This window comes from Ptychodera flava, chromosome 8 (genome assembly GCF_041260155.1).
Source record: "Ptychodera flava strain L36383 chromosome 8, AS_Pfla_20210202, whole genome shotgun sequence".
Taxonomy (NCBI): domain Eukaryota; kingdom Metazoa; phylum Hemichordata; class Enteropneusta; family Ptychoderidae; genus Ptychodera; species Ptychodera flava.
The window spans coordinates 21,754,689-21,770,355 of NC_091935.1; the positions used below are offsets into that span (position 1 = coordinate 21,754,689).

The 15,667-nt window shown below is 37.0% G+C and overlaps 1 protein-coding gene across 1 annotated transcript in view; it reads right to left on the reverse strand.

The window, feature by feature from the left end:
* Positions 1–1,835: 1,835 nt before the first annotated feature.
* The window catches only part of LOC139138783 (atrial natriuretic peptide receptor 2-like), an 83,858-nt gene continuing 70,026 nt past the window's right edge, over positions 1,836–15,667 (reverse strand). The window contains exons 11-21 of the mRNA XM_070707309.1: positions 15,479–15,600; positions 14,526–14,673; positions 13,911–14,079; positions 13,064–13,277; positions 12,757–12,844; positions 12,122–12,261; positions 11,682–11,834; positions 11,228–11,326; positions 10,783–10,874; positions 10,087–10,324; positions 1,836–6,706 (exon numbers count right to left, since the gene is read on the reverse strand). Of these exons, the coding sequence (XP_070563410.1) occupies positions 6,075–6,706; positions 10,087–10,324; positions 10,783–10,874; positions 11,228–11,326; positions 11,682–11,834; positions 12,122–12,261; positions 12,757–12,844; positions 13,064–13,277; positions 13,911–14,079; positions 14,526–14,673; positions 15,479–15,600 (2,095 nt within the window). The 3' untranslated portion in view covers positions 1,836–6,074. The remainder of the gene's footprint in view (positions 6,707–10,086; positions 10,325–10,782; positions 10,875–11,227; positions 11,327–11,681; positions 11,835–12,121; positions 12,262–12,756; positions 12,845–13,063; positions 13,278–13,910; positions 14,080–14,525; positions 14,674–15,478; positions 15,601–15,667) is intronic.

Genomic DNA, 15,667 nt, shown 5'->3' on the forward strand with positions numbered 1-15,667 from the left:
TTCAGGGAAAACAAGCCAATTGTTATGATTGTGACAATTGATATGCAATGAGGCTGAGTTCACAATGACCAATTTCAGGGAGCTTCTTGTGAAAGTACAGTTTCAGTGATGGGCATAGCAATATTATTGTTCATAGAACTCCTCTGCATTGTTGATGAATACCACTCGGACAAAATAGATCCATGACAGGTTATGTTTTACTTTGCTGTGATTTCAAATTTTATTGTTGTCAGTCTTGGCCCTCAAATAGTTATTCCATAAAGCTGAAAAAGCTAAAAATACAAATTAGATATTTTTAGGCCTATACTACCTTTAAAGAAGGTAATTTGGCTATAGTGCTTGTTGTGTGCATTTTTGTTTTTTATCAACAGTGTGCTCGTTTAGAATGATAAGTTTACTTTGCAAAGTACAGCCAGACCAGATGAAGTATTATGAATTGTCCCTCAGCATTATTCAAGCAATGATCTGTTATTTCCTTTCTGAAAAATAAGTAGGATTTTCTGACTTATTAGTACGGTAAATGTAGATCATGTACTATGGAATGTATGATAGAAACGGTAAATCATGGATGAAATTCATGTATTGGTTGATATAGAAAATATGAGTAAAGAATTATCTACAAGTAGTACTTATAGTCGAGAAATTTCACTTTTAGACTCGGTGTGCTTTAACCCCTTGACTACCTGCAGTTTCCGCAGTCATATTAACTATGACACACCTTAAGAACCAGAAAATTTCAGCAAGATTGTATGTGTTCACATCATCTTTAGTATACTGGGTAAAACATTGGCAATGGTAGTCAGGGGGTTACCTTGTTAATATCAATGAGAAAACTCTCTCTAACTTAATTCATTTAGTATCTGTTTGTCATGCTTTTATTTTTACAATAAAATCTTGAATGTCATGGAAATTCAGGTTGTCAGCTTGTTTTCATGTGAGCGTCTTATTAAATATTTCCTGGCAAACTTAATCCTTCTTTTTGTGGCAATTAAGAGCGCCACCAATGTTTAATAAGGATATTACTTTGTCTTACGTTGCCGTCTCAAGAACCAGGGTTTATTAGCTCATTACAGACTGGAGGACTCATCAAAACTGCTTTCTCTCTCTCTCCCTGCTAACATTTTGGCTAAAATCTGTCTCAGAATCACAATTGCTGTGCCAAATGTCATGAAAGTTGGAGTACACATTTACAAAGTAAAATTCAGATTCTACTAACGTTTTGTATTTTGGACAAAATTAGTTGTAATTTCAATAACAATTCTCCTTTACCCTGCTAAATTTGTGAAGGTGTGAGAGAAATATAATTTGTGATTTGGAAAAACTTCCTGTCATGGAAATAGCAATGAATTCGAAAATTTGATACAAATTTCACCTCAGGATAATTTATTATCCAATGTCTTGTAGGCATGATATTACCTATAGCATCTAACCCTACATGTAGAAACAGGACATTGTAGGTACTTTCACTATTGCGTCAACAAAGAAACTGAAAACCGTTGATAAAATTTGTAATTTGCATGAGCTATGTCATTGGACTGGACTGTGTTCATCTATGAGCCATGCGATTTACATATTAATTAGTAGATCTTGGTCAGAAGTTTTACAAAGGAGCATGCTGGACAATTCCTGTATAGAAATGAGACTTTTCCCATGGTTTGGAAAGGACATGGACAACGTCAATCATGTGAAACGTTTAGAACACACTAACTCCCAATTTGTTATCAGAATTGTTCATTGATTATTCTATAATGGACAGAGTATGCACAGAGTATGCATCTGTGCATTTCAGCTATGATGGTGACATAATTTGATCAAAATAATGCTGGAATCAAAATCACGTTTTAACTTAACCATTTATTAAATAATTCTTACAAATGTCTTTATTCTGTAAATAAAGTGTAAAATTACATACAGTGCAGACAAAAATTTTTCTCTGACTTTTCCTGTACAGTATAAAGTCTATAAATATGCAAAAGTAAAAGTGACTAGTCAACTCTGTGTTTTTTTGAAGAATTTGTCCTGTGCATTTTCTGGTTGTGTCGGTAAACAGAGTTAATACGACAAAACTGAATCACCCCTTTCGTTTGTTGGATGTATTGGCTGGCAAAATCTACCTTCTATTCTATGAACTGAAATGATATGCATGAATATGGAATAAATACGATGAGCATTTACATCACTGTAAAAGTCTAACCCTAGTCTGAAAGCGATATTATCCTTAATGTTTCTTGCACCTTGATTTCAATCACGTAGCGTGATACATACATTTTCTCTATCCTACTTGATAAACTACAAGCGGTGACATCACAGATTAGAACAGCAAATCATAGCGACCTGCCTATTGATATTCAAATGTGTCAATTTGCATATCATAATTTTTGCAACACAGTATCTAACTATGTCTATGCTAATGGAACACAATTTGAAATTCTAATGCAGCTATGAATATTACTATGCATCTATTTATAGGCTAAGCTTTATATTTGTAAGCTATGCTTGTAGCATGGCCAGTATACAATAAATACAGGTGTGTTTTGGGAAATTAAAATATTCATCAGCTTGTACTATGTCAGTATGATCTAAATTCACAAATAAATTAAAAAGAAACTATGCCAGGAAAAAAACAATTTACATTTCAAACACAAAATAAGTGTCGTATGCAATTATCATATACGTCATGTTTGACAGTGGAGTTGTACTTTAAGAACATATGGCACAAACAGAATTGATCTACAAAATTGAAAATTGGAGTATAAAAATAGATTATAATCCTAGTAAAAGACAATTATCTGTCAAATTTTCCAAACTGAATTTTTACACTGGTTGCAGCAAGCCATCCATTGGGCGCTATTCAATCATAAATCATAAAAGATGTGTTTACAAATTCTCTTGACGTAAGGTCTTAATCACAGAGTAGAAATATGACAGGTGCTTTAAAACATATCCAAACCCTTCATTTCATTTCATAAACCCTGAGGTGCTATAGACAGAGTTTGTCTGTATTCTGTTTTTACTTATTAAACTACCAAAAGACAGGTCGTAGTAGAAATCAGGTGACTAATCCAACAAAGTTGTGTACATGTCTTGTAGTACGGTAGAATGAAAGTAGGAAATTGAAGGCACACAAGATGGTGACCAAACTGAAAAATTTAATACCAAGAATCTGGAGATTGATCAGATAAAATAGAGACACCAATGTTGAGTAATGTGAACAGGTTCAACGGTAAAGGTAAAATAGAATTATACTAATGCAGAGAATGGAAGACATAATGTGAATTTCTTGATGGACTATGATTCGGTGGTACGGTACCAGCTGCCTGATGGATTTACATCATATGGTTTAGATACCACTGCAAACTGATACAGAAATGAAAAATCAATAAATTTTACACACACAATAGATTGATGGTTTACAAAATGGGTGTATAAATTAAAATTAGTTTACGCAATAAAGTGAAATGTCAAAAAGCCAAAGACAAATATAACCGTTTTTGAAAAGCAGTTTGGTCAGACTAGTTTATTGCCACTTCTTGATACACAATTGTGCTAACCTGAATGGTAGCAAAAGTAATCTACCAAGCAAATATGCAAATACAGTGAGATCCCGTGTTTCATCCTGTGGGACTCTTCACATCTGAATCATGAAAACAAATCTTCAACACACATAACAAACATCACTGTCTCATACAAAAATTATAAAAAATCTAACATAATGCCGAAAAAAAGAACCAAATCAAGAAATATAAATTTTCAAGTAGGTATTTGACTTCTTCAGGATTACAACCCGGCTGAATGTACATGAGATCTGGAGAGATGAAGTATTGTTTCCACAATCCATGACAACATCAACTTGGCTTATGACTAAAATACTATCCATCACGAATCTTCAATACATTGGTATTTTGTGATAGCCATTTTACAATTTTGTCTTTAGGAGAATAATGTTCACAGATGTCATGGAGAAAGTTTTTTTCATTTCTTACCTCTACAGTGGAAATGACAACACAACTGTCAAAAACGTATTATAACGGAAGATAAAAAGTCTGGATTTTGAAAAATAGACATAATTTTAAATTTGTAAATGACGATTCCTTCACGCCCCTGTCAATATTAGCTACACTGTTTGTATCAATTCTACATACAAAAGCAGAAACTGGTGAAGTTCAAGAGCAAAGGTATTCTTTGTAATCAAGCTGTTATTCAATGATACTCAGTCTAATAATTGGCGAAGTGCCTTCTTAATACGTTTGAGAATCGCAGTCAGGATTAACATATTTTTTAATTGAGAACAACACATACTGAAAAAATGTTCAGAATGATCAGGTATGGTGACTGACCGCCGGGAAGTCATATTAGTGGATGAGGAAGACAGCAGATTGCAATTGGTGCACCATGATGAACAGAGTTCCACAGGCATGGAGAAGACAAGTTCATGATGATGTCATAGCTGACAAGGGAAGGTAAACGACTACTGAGCTAAAATGCAGGTGACAGATAGCATGGGCAACTGAATGACCGTGTTATGGTTCTATAGGAGAGTTCAGTGTCGCTGGGCACAATGGGTGTCTGATTCCATACTCAATGACGAGAAAGGGGTAGATTGTCATGCTGTGGTGTCACTAGGCAGAGGATACCCATATGCCATGCTGATGGGCGCAGGGTACCCATGTGCATTGTTGGGGAGATATCACAGGAATGGCGTCCATTTTGAATTTCAAATATCGGTAAATATTTGGTAATTCGTTTTGCCACTACCAAAATTTGCACAGTAACCCCCACCCCCCATTTTTATTCTTTATTTGAAAGAGAATGGTTGAAAATTTGCTTGAGAAAAGTTTCAGCAAAAGTGTAAGTTTTTCATTTTTGGGGTGCTCTAACTACCTTAAATACACCAATCTACAGCAGGGGGCAAGATAACAGCATAGGGACAAACTATTTGTTCATTAAACTGAACTAAAAATTTGCCAAATGGATATAAGATCTCTTCATTGATTCAGAAAAAAAAATTGTAAATATAAGCTTGCTGATAACAGTGTCATATGTCTGACAGCTTTGAACAATTTGCCAAATCAGACAGTTCAATGGGCACTACCCTAACAAAAGCAAATTACAAAATTGGCTGATTGTCATGGCAACATACCACAGTGTCATGCAGATTGTCATGGCAACACTCATCAGACTTACTGTCATAAACACATCAATTGTATCATCGATGGTCTGAATTGGCAAGAAATAACATCCACTTTGAAAAAAAATCCAAAACATCTACTTGACTTAAAAAAACAATTTCTGAAAATAAAGAGCATTGTTTCTGTAACAGTACTTTCAGGTTTTCCTTTTATCATATTCTCTATCTTTCTGCGGTGCAATTTTGGATGGAACTGTGCTACTGAAACCAACTATTTTTGGTTCTACCCAAAATGTACACTATTACAGAGAAACTTATATAGAAAGTGTGGGTTTTTTGTCTCTCCTGATAGGTCTACCGAGAAGGTCAAAGATCACCAGGCCAACATGGTGTTTTTGACACCAAAGTTGGTTGTCTTGTGTCGGATAAATAAATCATTGTGCAAGAGGGTGAATTGCGGACAGGGCAAAAATGGGTATTGCTGTATAAACTGGTCAGATTTCTCTTTGCTTTCTCAACAAAGCCACTTAAAACTGGTGAATTTCGAAAAAGATATCCAGTTGTAAAACTAGTATCAAGCCTGAATTCAATGGACTTGGAATCCTCAAAAATCTTTGTTGGATAACAAGATATGGACGATAAGCTTGAACTTGAGTCCTATAAACTGTGATAAAACACTCATGGAATTACCTTTACACAAAAAAGGAAAATATACATTATCAGCATTCTGATTTTGAAAACTAACTAAAATGGGACTTTATTACACTTACAAACGACAGCAGCCCCCGTGTGTGGACTAAAATCACCTTACAGGAAATCTGACAATCAACTAGAGAAGGACGGGATATCAATTAATGAATGTACTCTATTTTGGACCAGAAAGGTAATGCATACCGACATACAATGGTATGTGGATGTCAGTTTGTAACTTGTGAAGTTGTCAGCATCATGTAGTGCTTTCGCCAGTCTCAACATTTTTAACAAGGAGAGGTTCGGAGCTTCCAAAGTTATCTGTAGTGACTGTGTGTAAGGCAACGTCATTCTGATTGTCATTTAGATGAGCCCCATTGTCTGCTGGGTTGCCATTGGTTGCCGCCGTTGCCGGGGCGTCTCCTCCACTCAGCTTATTCTGCTCTGCTTCCTTCTCCTTTTCTTCAGCTTTCTTCTTCTTGTGCTTCTTCTTCTTCTTGTGTTTTTTGTGTTCTTTTCCGTTCCCTGCCTCCTTGGCCGCTTCCGTCATCATCTGTAATTCGTCCATGGGAATGACCACGTCCTGTGCCGACTCCACTGGGGTCAACGCCGCACCACCCAGTGAAGTCGCCGCAGTAGTGGTCACAACGCCGGCGCCTGACGTATTATCTGTCGGTGAAGACGCCGCTCGAAAGTTATTGACGACTGTTATCCTGGCATCGTTATCAAGCGGTATGTTGAGTCCTCCGTTGTCTAGCGGGGGCATCTGATCACAGTGTTTTCTAGTTTCATTATCCTGTTGGCTACTGTTGCTTGCTTCCTCTTGAAGACCCACATGAAAGAGATTCTTCTCGGAGCCTTCGTTAATTTCCTTCTCCTCCATTGATCCTGGAGAACAGAAAAACACAACCAGTGAGCCATGTGTTAATGGATACTACTCACACACAAGATCCAGCCACACATTTTATTGAAATCGATGCATTGCCAAAATATAAGATGCACTTCATGAAGTTGAAATTTACAACCAAAACTGTGAGTTGATGAAATCTGACGATACAAAAACATATTTTTAACACAGAAGCACAGTAGACATGACAGATTGATGTTGAAAAAGTCAGTTTAATCTAAAAGATAGAGAGAGAGATTAAGTTAGTCATAGTACTTCTTGATGTCCTGTACTAAAATGACATAAAATGTCCTTTTTTCTTTGATAAAGAATGTTTCATTTGAAGTCCATACTCAATAATCATTGACACTGGTAAAAATTTACCGCAAAAACACCCCGCTACGACATATTCCAGGAACCATCTTGGCCGCTGCATTTAAGGAACAGTAGCTGTCTCTTTTGATGATTTTATTTCCCTTTCTGTTTTGTATGTGAATTGTACTTTCTTGTTCTACTCCGACCCCAAAGTTTGTTGAGATTCACGGTATTCTGATTGTTATAACAAAGCATGCACATGTTAAAAACTACATTCTTATTGTTGAAAATTGACTTCTGGTCCGGATTAAAATTCATATGTAAACAATAATAGTGCATTTCACACGTACAGGGCACTGTATCTACAAGCTACATTGTAGGTGTTGCAACATTTTGAGGAGTAGAACAAGAAACTAAATAGAGAAAAAAATAAGTTCATCTGCCAAGTTTATCTGTAACTACTGAGTCAAGTTGGCAGTGAGGCATAACACGTCCCATATGTTGCATTTCATTGAAGACTTGTATTTGAAGGCCCAAGAAAACATAGACACTGGAAACATGATTTTACTTTATCCTACCTGCTATGACATAACATGTCAAGTAGGTGAGAAATACATTTAGGTTTTGGTTTTGGTTCAATACTACCTTTGACAGGCCGAGGCAGGAAAGGTTTAAAATGCACACAATTTCTTTACTTTTCCAGGGGTGTAAAAGATCGATGTTACAAACTGTAGTCAGTTAGTTTCCTTTTTCAATCAAATGACAAGCACAAAGTTGTTTTTTCTCTACATTGTGAATTGCCTGGTCATAGCTCAGCCACAGGAATCACTGAAACCCACACTACATGGTGAATTGCCTAGTCATAGCTCAGCCACAGGAATCACTGAAACCCACACTTGTTCCATAAAATTTGATCTTAAAGCCGCACTTTTTAATCCCAGGTTCTCGCATTAGTGGAGCTCTCCTCCCAGTCAAACACTTGGCCAGTACAAAGTTTGATTTCTATAACATTAATTACACAAACTGATCTCAACCTTTTGTCACCTTTTGCTAATCCTGCAAACAGAGTTTATACAAGCGTTTGATTGACGGTCGGTTCAAATCGCCAACGGTCATTGATTCCCCACCACAAATGCTCGACTTTCCTACAAAATTGTCTTCCAGTCGCGTTAGACTTTGAATATAACCGCACAGAGTTCAATTGGCAGCAACTTCACACTGACTGCTTGGCAGTCTGTCTACGTTTTTGCGGCTGGGGAAAACTAACAAGTGGCATTTTCTGGAGTGTGTGCCCGCGTGTTGCCTGTTTGGTGTCCACTTACACATTGAACGCTGTCATAGCTTCGCGTCCTTTTATAGGGAGGCTCCGCCTTTAAGTTCCTCTGGCTGAGTTTTCAAATGAATGCTCCTAATTACACCTTTGCTATCTACAATTACTTTACCGATGTACCTTACAGAAACTTATTTATCAAATGTATGCAACTTTTACTGAAAGACTGAAATGTGACAAAATGCTTCATAACCACTGAATAAAAGAAGTAAACAAAGCATGATGTACGGAGAGTAGATGGGAGAGTAATTCAGTCTTTAAAATAGCAGGCAGCATGCATTATAATACAGTAGAGTATCATCAAACACAGTAAAGGCACTGGATGGAACCTGTGTCATGATTTGGAGTTCTCACCGTACACACTTGTGTCATGCTACGACATGCTACGAGAATGCATGGACAGATCAAGTATACACATTGACCTTCGCATGATAAAATAGTGCATGCCAATGAACCAGGCACTTTTCACACATCCAAAAGCAGATGAATTGTGGTATAATGTCAGGACCAATAATATAAACTGGATCACATGTACACATGTGCAAGGTTGAGAACTCTGATCACCACAGGCAATTACTTACACTACAGCGTTATCACCAGTCGCTCCAGCATTTGTGAGTAAATCAGGGGAAAATAGCATACAGTTGAATACGCAGTACTGGTCATAGCATAAAAACATGCACAAACTAAAACATGCAGCTGGAATACATTCCATTCTTTGAAAATCAAAAATTTTGGCAAGTTTTGTCCAGTTCACCAACAAACCCATGATACAGCCCTCTTATCAAAGGTTAATTAGCATAATCTAGGTGTCAGTACACTTTAATAATAGAGTTAACAACGACCACAAATGTTAAACCATTTGAACTCTCTTGCTGGTTAGACAGAAAAAAACCCACTTCCTTGTATATTTTATCACACTTGACAGTGACAACTTCCGATTAATAAACATAATGACATTAGTTAAGGTAATTTATTTGTAAACCGTTATCCTGCCAAGTTCATATTTCACCATCAGGTCAAGTTTGTTGAAACTATTGAATTACAAAATGTCCCACAGCTTGCATTTTAACTAAGGATTGAATATTTGAAGGCCCCTGAAAACATAGACACTGCAAACATTATATTTACAGACTAAAGCAATATAACAGTTGAGTGGGTGAATATGTGTATGGTTTGGCTCAATGCCGCTTTTTACTGACTTGGCCAATGGCAAAATAGGGAATAATACTGTCTGGCGGGAAAAGCATTAAATTAGAAAAGATACATTTGAAAAGATTTTAGGGGTACTTTTTAAAATGACAGCACTTTCAGCCATTGATTTACCAGTTTATAGCTAGAAGATGAAGTACGTAAAATGAATGATTTTGCAAAATGTCTCAGATGTAACATTGTCGGGATATCCCTGGTATATTTTTGCAATTATGCCATCACAGAATTTTCAGCGGTTCAGCTAAATTCAGAGTAAACTTTAGGGTATAAAATGCTGGCAAATGGGGAAAGCTTTCTATAAAACAAACTGATTGGTGGTTTAACTTTGAGCACTTTCAGAGATCTGAAGCATTATCAGTTGTCAAACTGGCGGTCACCACTGAAGACAGCAGTGATATGGTGGGTAACTTCAGCATGAGTTGAAATTTAATTGTGTCTTTTTTCATGATGGTACAGGAAAGGAAAGGCATCACATTGTCAGAGGGATGGAGAGATGGAGGGACAAAGACTGACTTTGGTACCAACCTGGTAATGAGATCTTCCTACAGCTGAGGTCGTCACTTCTTTCGTCCAACGACAGCTTCTTCTCTTTGTTGTCCTTGTCGTCCATCACGATCTGATTGACATCTGGTAGGAGCTTGCGATTGGCTGGCTCATTGCTGGTAATTTGATTGGCATCGGCTTTTATGTCCCCATTGGACAGCTGGGGTGTGATGTTCTTGTCTCTGTCCACAACCCACCATGTTCTCATGATACCTTTACCCTGAGCAATTAAAAATCAATATTCATAAAAGTTTGCTCCCTTGGACAGAAAAAAATTGGAAAGGAAATGAAAGAACAGAAAAACAATGTTTATGCTGATCACTATATTAATACTTTTTCCAAAGAAGGATTATTGAGAAGAAATCAATCTGTCTGCTCTTTCAGAACTTATCACAAGATGTGTGTCAGCACTACTGAAGCAACATTTCTGAACTCAAAATATTTCAGATGCTTACACCTTTTCACCACCATGGTTTGGCCCAAACCCATTGCTATCAATGGGGAGTGTGGACCTGTTTACAGGGAATCGGGGATGAACTGGTTAAAAGTATTATCTTTAGCTTATGACTATTGCAAATATATTGCATACATGTTATGGTGGTGGTGGTTGGGGAGCCTCTCCTGGAAGATGACCATAAAATTCCACATGAAGAGTTTGAAAGCAGCAACTATACAAACCTTGATTGGCATTTCACCTCTACAGGCCACCTTGAAACAACCCATCCTCTTCAGATACGTCACACAGGCTTCGCTTGCCTGGATTTTCAGGGCTGCAATTCCAAACACAAATTTCAAACAAGTTTATTCAAAATTCATGCACAGTTTCCACTGTGAAATTGTAACAAGCTGGGGTTTTTTCTGTACTGGACTAATAATTCTAAGGCTTTGAAAACTTTATTGTAAGTTCTTAAATTTTGTGAAAAAGTAAAAATGAGTTTTGCACTATACGACTTCACTTCGAGGCACGAACTTAACTATGACAGATGGACAGTACACATTTCAAAACATACCTTGACAGAACAGTTTGTATTTTGAGTAACATTGGTATTAAAATGAACAATAATTTGTCCAGAAAAGGAAAACTGTGTTGTTTTGCGACAGATTTAAAGAGACAGATGTTTACCTTCCCCAGTAGACTCCATTCTGGATGCTGTGTTGACAGTGTCACCAAATAGACAGTACCTGGGCATCTTCAGACCAACCACACCAGCCACAACTGATCCTGTGTGAGTGGATGAATGTGGAAAATGAGATACTCAGGGCAATCAGTGGTTGGTTTGAGTGGTGTACAATAATGGTCATCAACGTGATACAAAAACAAAACTAATATAACTGTAGACAACCATAGTTTATAAATCATAAAAAGACCAATGATATGAAATACAGCTCCATATCTTAGCAGGTTATAATGAAAGACACCTGTGTAATGAAGAGGTACGTATATGTATGAAACATCAAACTCAGAAGTACTGTCAGTGTATATATCTGAATTTCTTTGTCAGGTTTATGTAAAGGAAATGGAAACACTACATCAGCAAAAAGCAAAATTGTGGGCAAACAAAGACAAGCAGACTGACCTGAGTGAATGCCTGCCCTGATCTTCAGGTTGGTGTCAGGTTTATGCGGAATGACAAAAGTTTCACAGACTTTGACCAAATCCAGGGCCATGCTGGCAACCTCATGGGCATGCATGTGTCCGTTTCTATTGGGCACACCGGAGACACACATATCTTCCAGGAAATACAGAACAATTTGAAAATTAGAAAAATACAGAATGACATACAATTTTAACTACACTATGTGTGTACCTAGATAACTTACACTTGGCAAACCTCTGTTCTCCATTGAATTTTAAATCCGCCGAAACTGTTTGCTTTCTGTTGAATCTCATTTGGAATATGCCTTTTTAAGTTTTTGAGACCCAGATGTAGCTGTAAAAATTCATATTCTCAACGGGACAAAGTTGTACAGGTACTGTAGATTTAATGTTGGTGATATTTTTACATCACATACTTACATGCATCTCCAATGGTTTCAACTTTGTACACATCATAGCTATCGATGATAGAATCGAATGTCACATAGAGTTTATTGAGTAAGGCGACCACTTCATACGGTGTGCTGGCTCCAGATATTGAGGTGAAACCTACAATGTCACTGGAAAAGACAAACCAAAAAGTCATTGTAAAACAGTGCTTCACTCCATCGGAAGAAATTGTTTGTTTTCCTTCAGACCTTGAATGGTATGTTCGGGGGTTGGTCTCTATGTGATGTCAAGGCTGGGTCTCTAGGGTCAGGGTTCAAAGGGTTAAAATAGGTTTGTCAAAAGAGGGGCTGACACTCCCAGTGCAAAAATCAGCGAAAAAACACACTTTGTTGATAATTCAAAAATTTACAGTACACATTCATGTGAAGAGGAGAATGTTTTCCTTTCAGTGGTATTTTAAAATTCTAAGATTTTGCTATCTCTGGTGCTTTTAAACTGTAAAGTTTAATTTGCAATGACCAAATCAGTGGCGGTCCAAGGTTCAGAACAATAATATTTAACTTGGACCAGTGGTTGTGAGATTCCTCTTCGACCGATGAAACATTCAACAACTTTAGGGGACATTGACAAATTGCCCAACCCTGCATTAACTTCAAGGAACATACCTGAAAAATATGGTGCATTCATTGAATGTCTCCGCTGTTGCACTTTTCCCCTGTCTGAGTTCATCGGCCACTGGCTTTGGAAGCATGCCTGTGTGAAGCAAACACTTTGTTAGTCTACAGATACAAGCATATTTCTACATAGTATGAACATTTACAATGACTGCTCAACACAAAGATGTGTATCTTGATCAATTCAACACACAGAAAAGGAAAACATTATACCTTGACGAACTAGATCTGTCCACATATTTCACTGTTACATTCAAGTTTTATCACTTTCATAGTAAAAATTACTTTCAAAACTTACTGTAAAGGAGTCTGTCTGTTTTCTGTTTTTCCAAGACCAGATCCTGGGTTCTTTCAGCTACCAGCACTTCTAGATGTTTGGAGTACTTCTCCATCAGCTGCATCATCATGTCAACTGGGCTGGATTTGTTTGGATTGATGCGATGCAGCGTTTGCTTGATGCTGGAGAATGACGGCCGGTTGTACGGATCACTATCCCAGCACTTTTTAATCAACTATGGGTGAACGAAAATCGAAAGCACCATGAATATTATGTTCTTTAAGCCGAAGACACTGAAATATAGGATCTGCCATGCGATGAAAGTATTTGATGATTAATGGAGCTGCATTTTAGTTTCAAAATTTCAAAACTGTGAGAACAAGATGAAGTGCATTCTTGGCAAACACTGCTGAATGGCGCCCTCTCAAGGCAGTTTGAACAACTCTCTGGAAAAATCTTTTCAAAATGTTTCTGGGCCTCAATCACGCTTATAAAAAATTTTGCTTTTTACAAGACAATCAAAATTAATAAAATCAGGATACATTATACTTTGTTAAATATGGACAAAACAAAATTTTTGAGGAAAAAAGTCTTGTGAGCAGAAAAAGTTCAGCAATGTTCACTTTGAATGAAAAATATTTTCACAAAGAATTCTTGGTCAGAAAAAAAACTCTCACTTTCGTTTTACACAATAGGGAATATAACATGCCATGAAATTACCATATATAAATACATAATAAGTACATAATTAAATGTTAAAATATATCATTTCCTTCATACATGAAGCAATGGATACTTTCATGATTGTTTGACATAATTACTTTTAAGCAGTCAAGTATTCACACAAAGTTGAAACTAATCAACCAACCTCTAGATATTCCTTTGGACATGGACAGAGTTCCTCATTATTACCACTACCACTGCCAGTATCTGTAAAATCCGGTAGCTCCGGACGCCATGTGCCGTCCATCAGATCCAAGTCATCCGACGAACAGGGTTCATTCCTTGCAGCTACTTCCACCAAGATGATGGCAAAACTGTAAGTTTCAAAAAAAGATCAAATTATAATTTAGGAATATCACTTAGCCTCCCTGAAATGATGATGCATCACTGAACACTCTGCAATTTAATGACCATCCTTCCTGTTATGTATAAATGGTGGTGCCCTTTCTCAGTGGTATCTGTAAAGTAAGTCTGCACAAACACATTGTCTGATTGATCATAGATAAAATATCTGCTCTTTTTTTCCTGCTTTGCAGACATAAACATAGCAAAGTTGAAAGGTCACTGTTGGTGACCGTGACTGAAAGTTTGTAAGCACTGGCAATATTTTAGATAGCACACACATTCTCAAATGCCCGTCATATCTATACAAGATCATTACGTTTTTATTTTATTTTTTCATCGAAATGTTCATTTGACAAAGTAAGAGAGTTCAATTGAGGTTGATTTTTATTTATTTTCCTAATTTTCATTGACTGACCTGTATATATCTGTTGTTGGCTGATAGATGGCATTTCCATCTTGCAGCGCCTCCGGTGGCAGATACACCTTTACCATTTGTTTCTGGTATGTCTCTTCATACTCATCATCATCAGCCTCTTCCATTCTGTATTTCTTTAACCCATAATCTGTGAGGTAAAATAAGGTCAAAAAGGTCAACTGAAAGGTCATGCCCTGTGATCCCTGACTCTACAACATGAACATGTATACTGTGAGGTACTGAAAATTGAATTCATTCCCGTATTTCTTTAGATATTTCACTGAATTCCCGTCCGGAGGGGACTTCGTCAACTGACAACCTGTGTGTACGTCTGGCCCTACAGCATGAACATGTACGGTACTGTGAGGCTCTGTAAATCTTGTGAATGCTTTAGGGTTTGTTGATAAAATTCACAGTTGTGGAATGTGTTATTTTACACAGTGTACATACCACAAGTTGAAATACCCACAACAACAAAATAAATAACACGGTGGGCCAAATTTTTGGTGGTACAAGGTACCCACGGCCACAACACAGAGAGGAAAGAAACACAACACAATTCTGCCACAATGTTAGATCACTGAGATTTTTCTTTACGATTACCCTTACTTTATACCTGGAGTTTCTACACGTTTTCACATAGCCTTTGAATGAGTAGTTATATTGGTGACCCGAAGCCCTGATAGAATTACCATAGTTACATGTACGGGGTCCATAAACTCAAAGTCACATAAAATCAAGGAATTTTCATAGACATTTTGAGGTCCAAACTACCATTTTCCAGATATTATTTTTACAACATATAATTTTTATAAACTTTTACATATCATTTTTTCAATATCACAACTCATCATTTTGTCATTTTTTAAAATTGTAGTTGGATAATAAATTTGCTGGGAGGCTTTTAACATTTAAGGACTTTCTAAGAGCATACGAAAGGTCACTGTCCTCACCTGACACTTTGACGACCCATCTGTCGTCTATGATACAGTTATTTGACTTGAGATGGCCGTGTGCTAGTTTGTGGTGGTGCAGGTATGCCATGGCACGTGATATGTCTGCACAAAATGAAAACCTGAAGAGAGATTGCACAAGAAATTATTGTTGATATTTGCTATCAGTTGTTTTGTTTTCTTTATGGC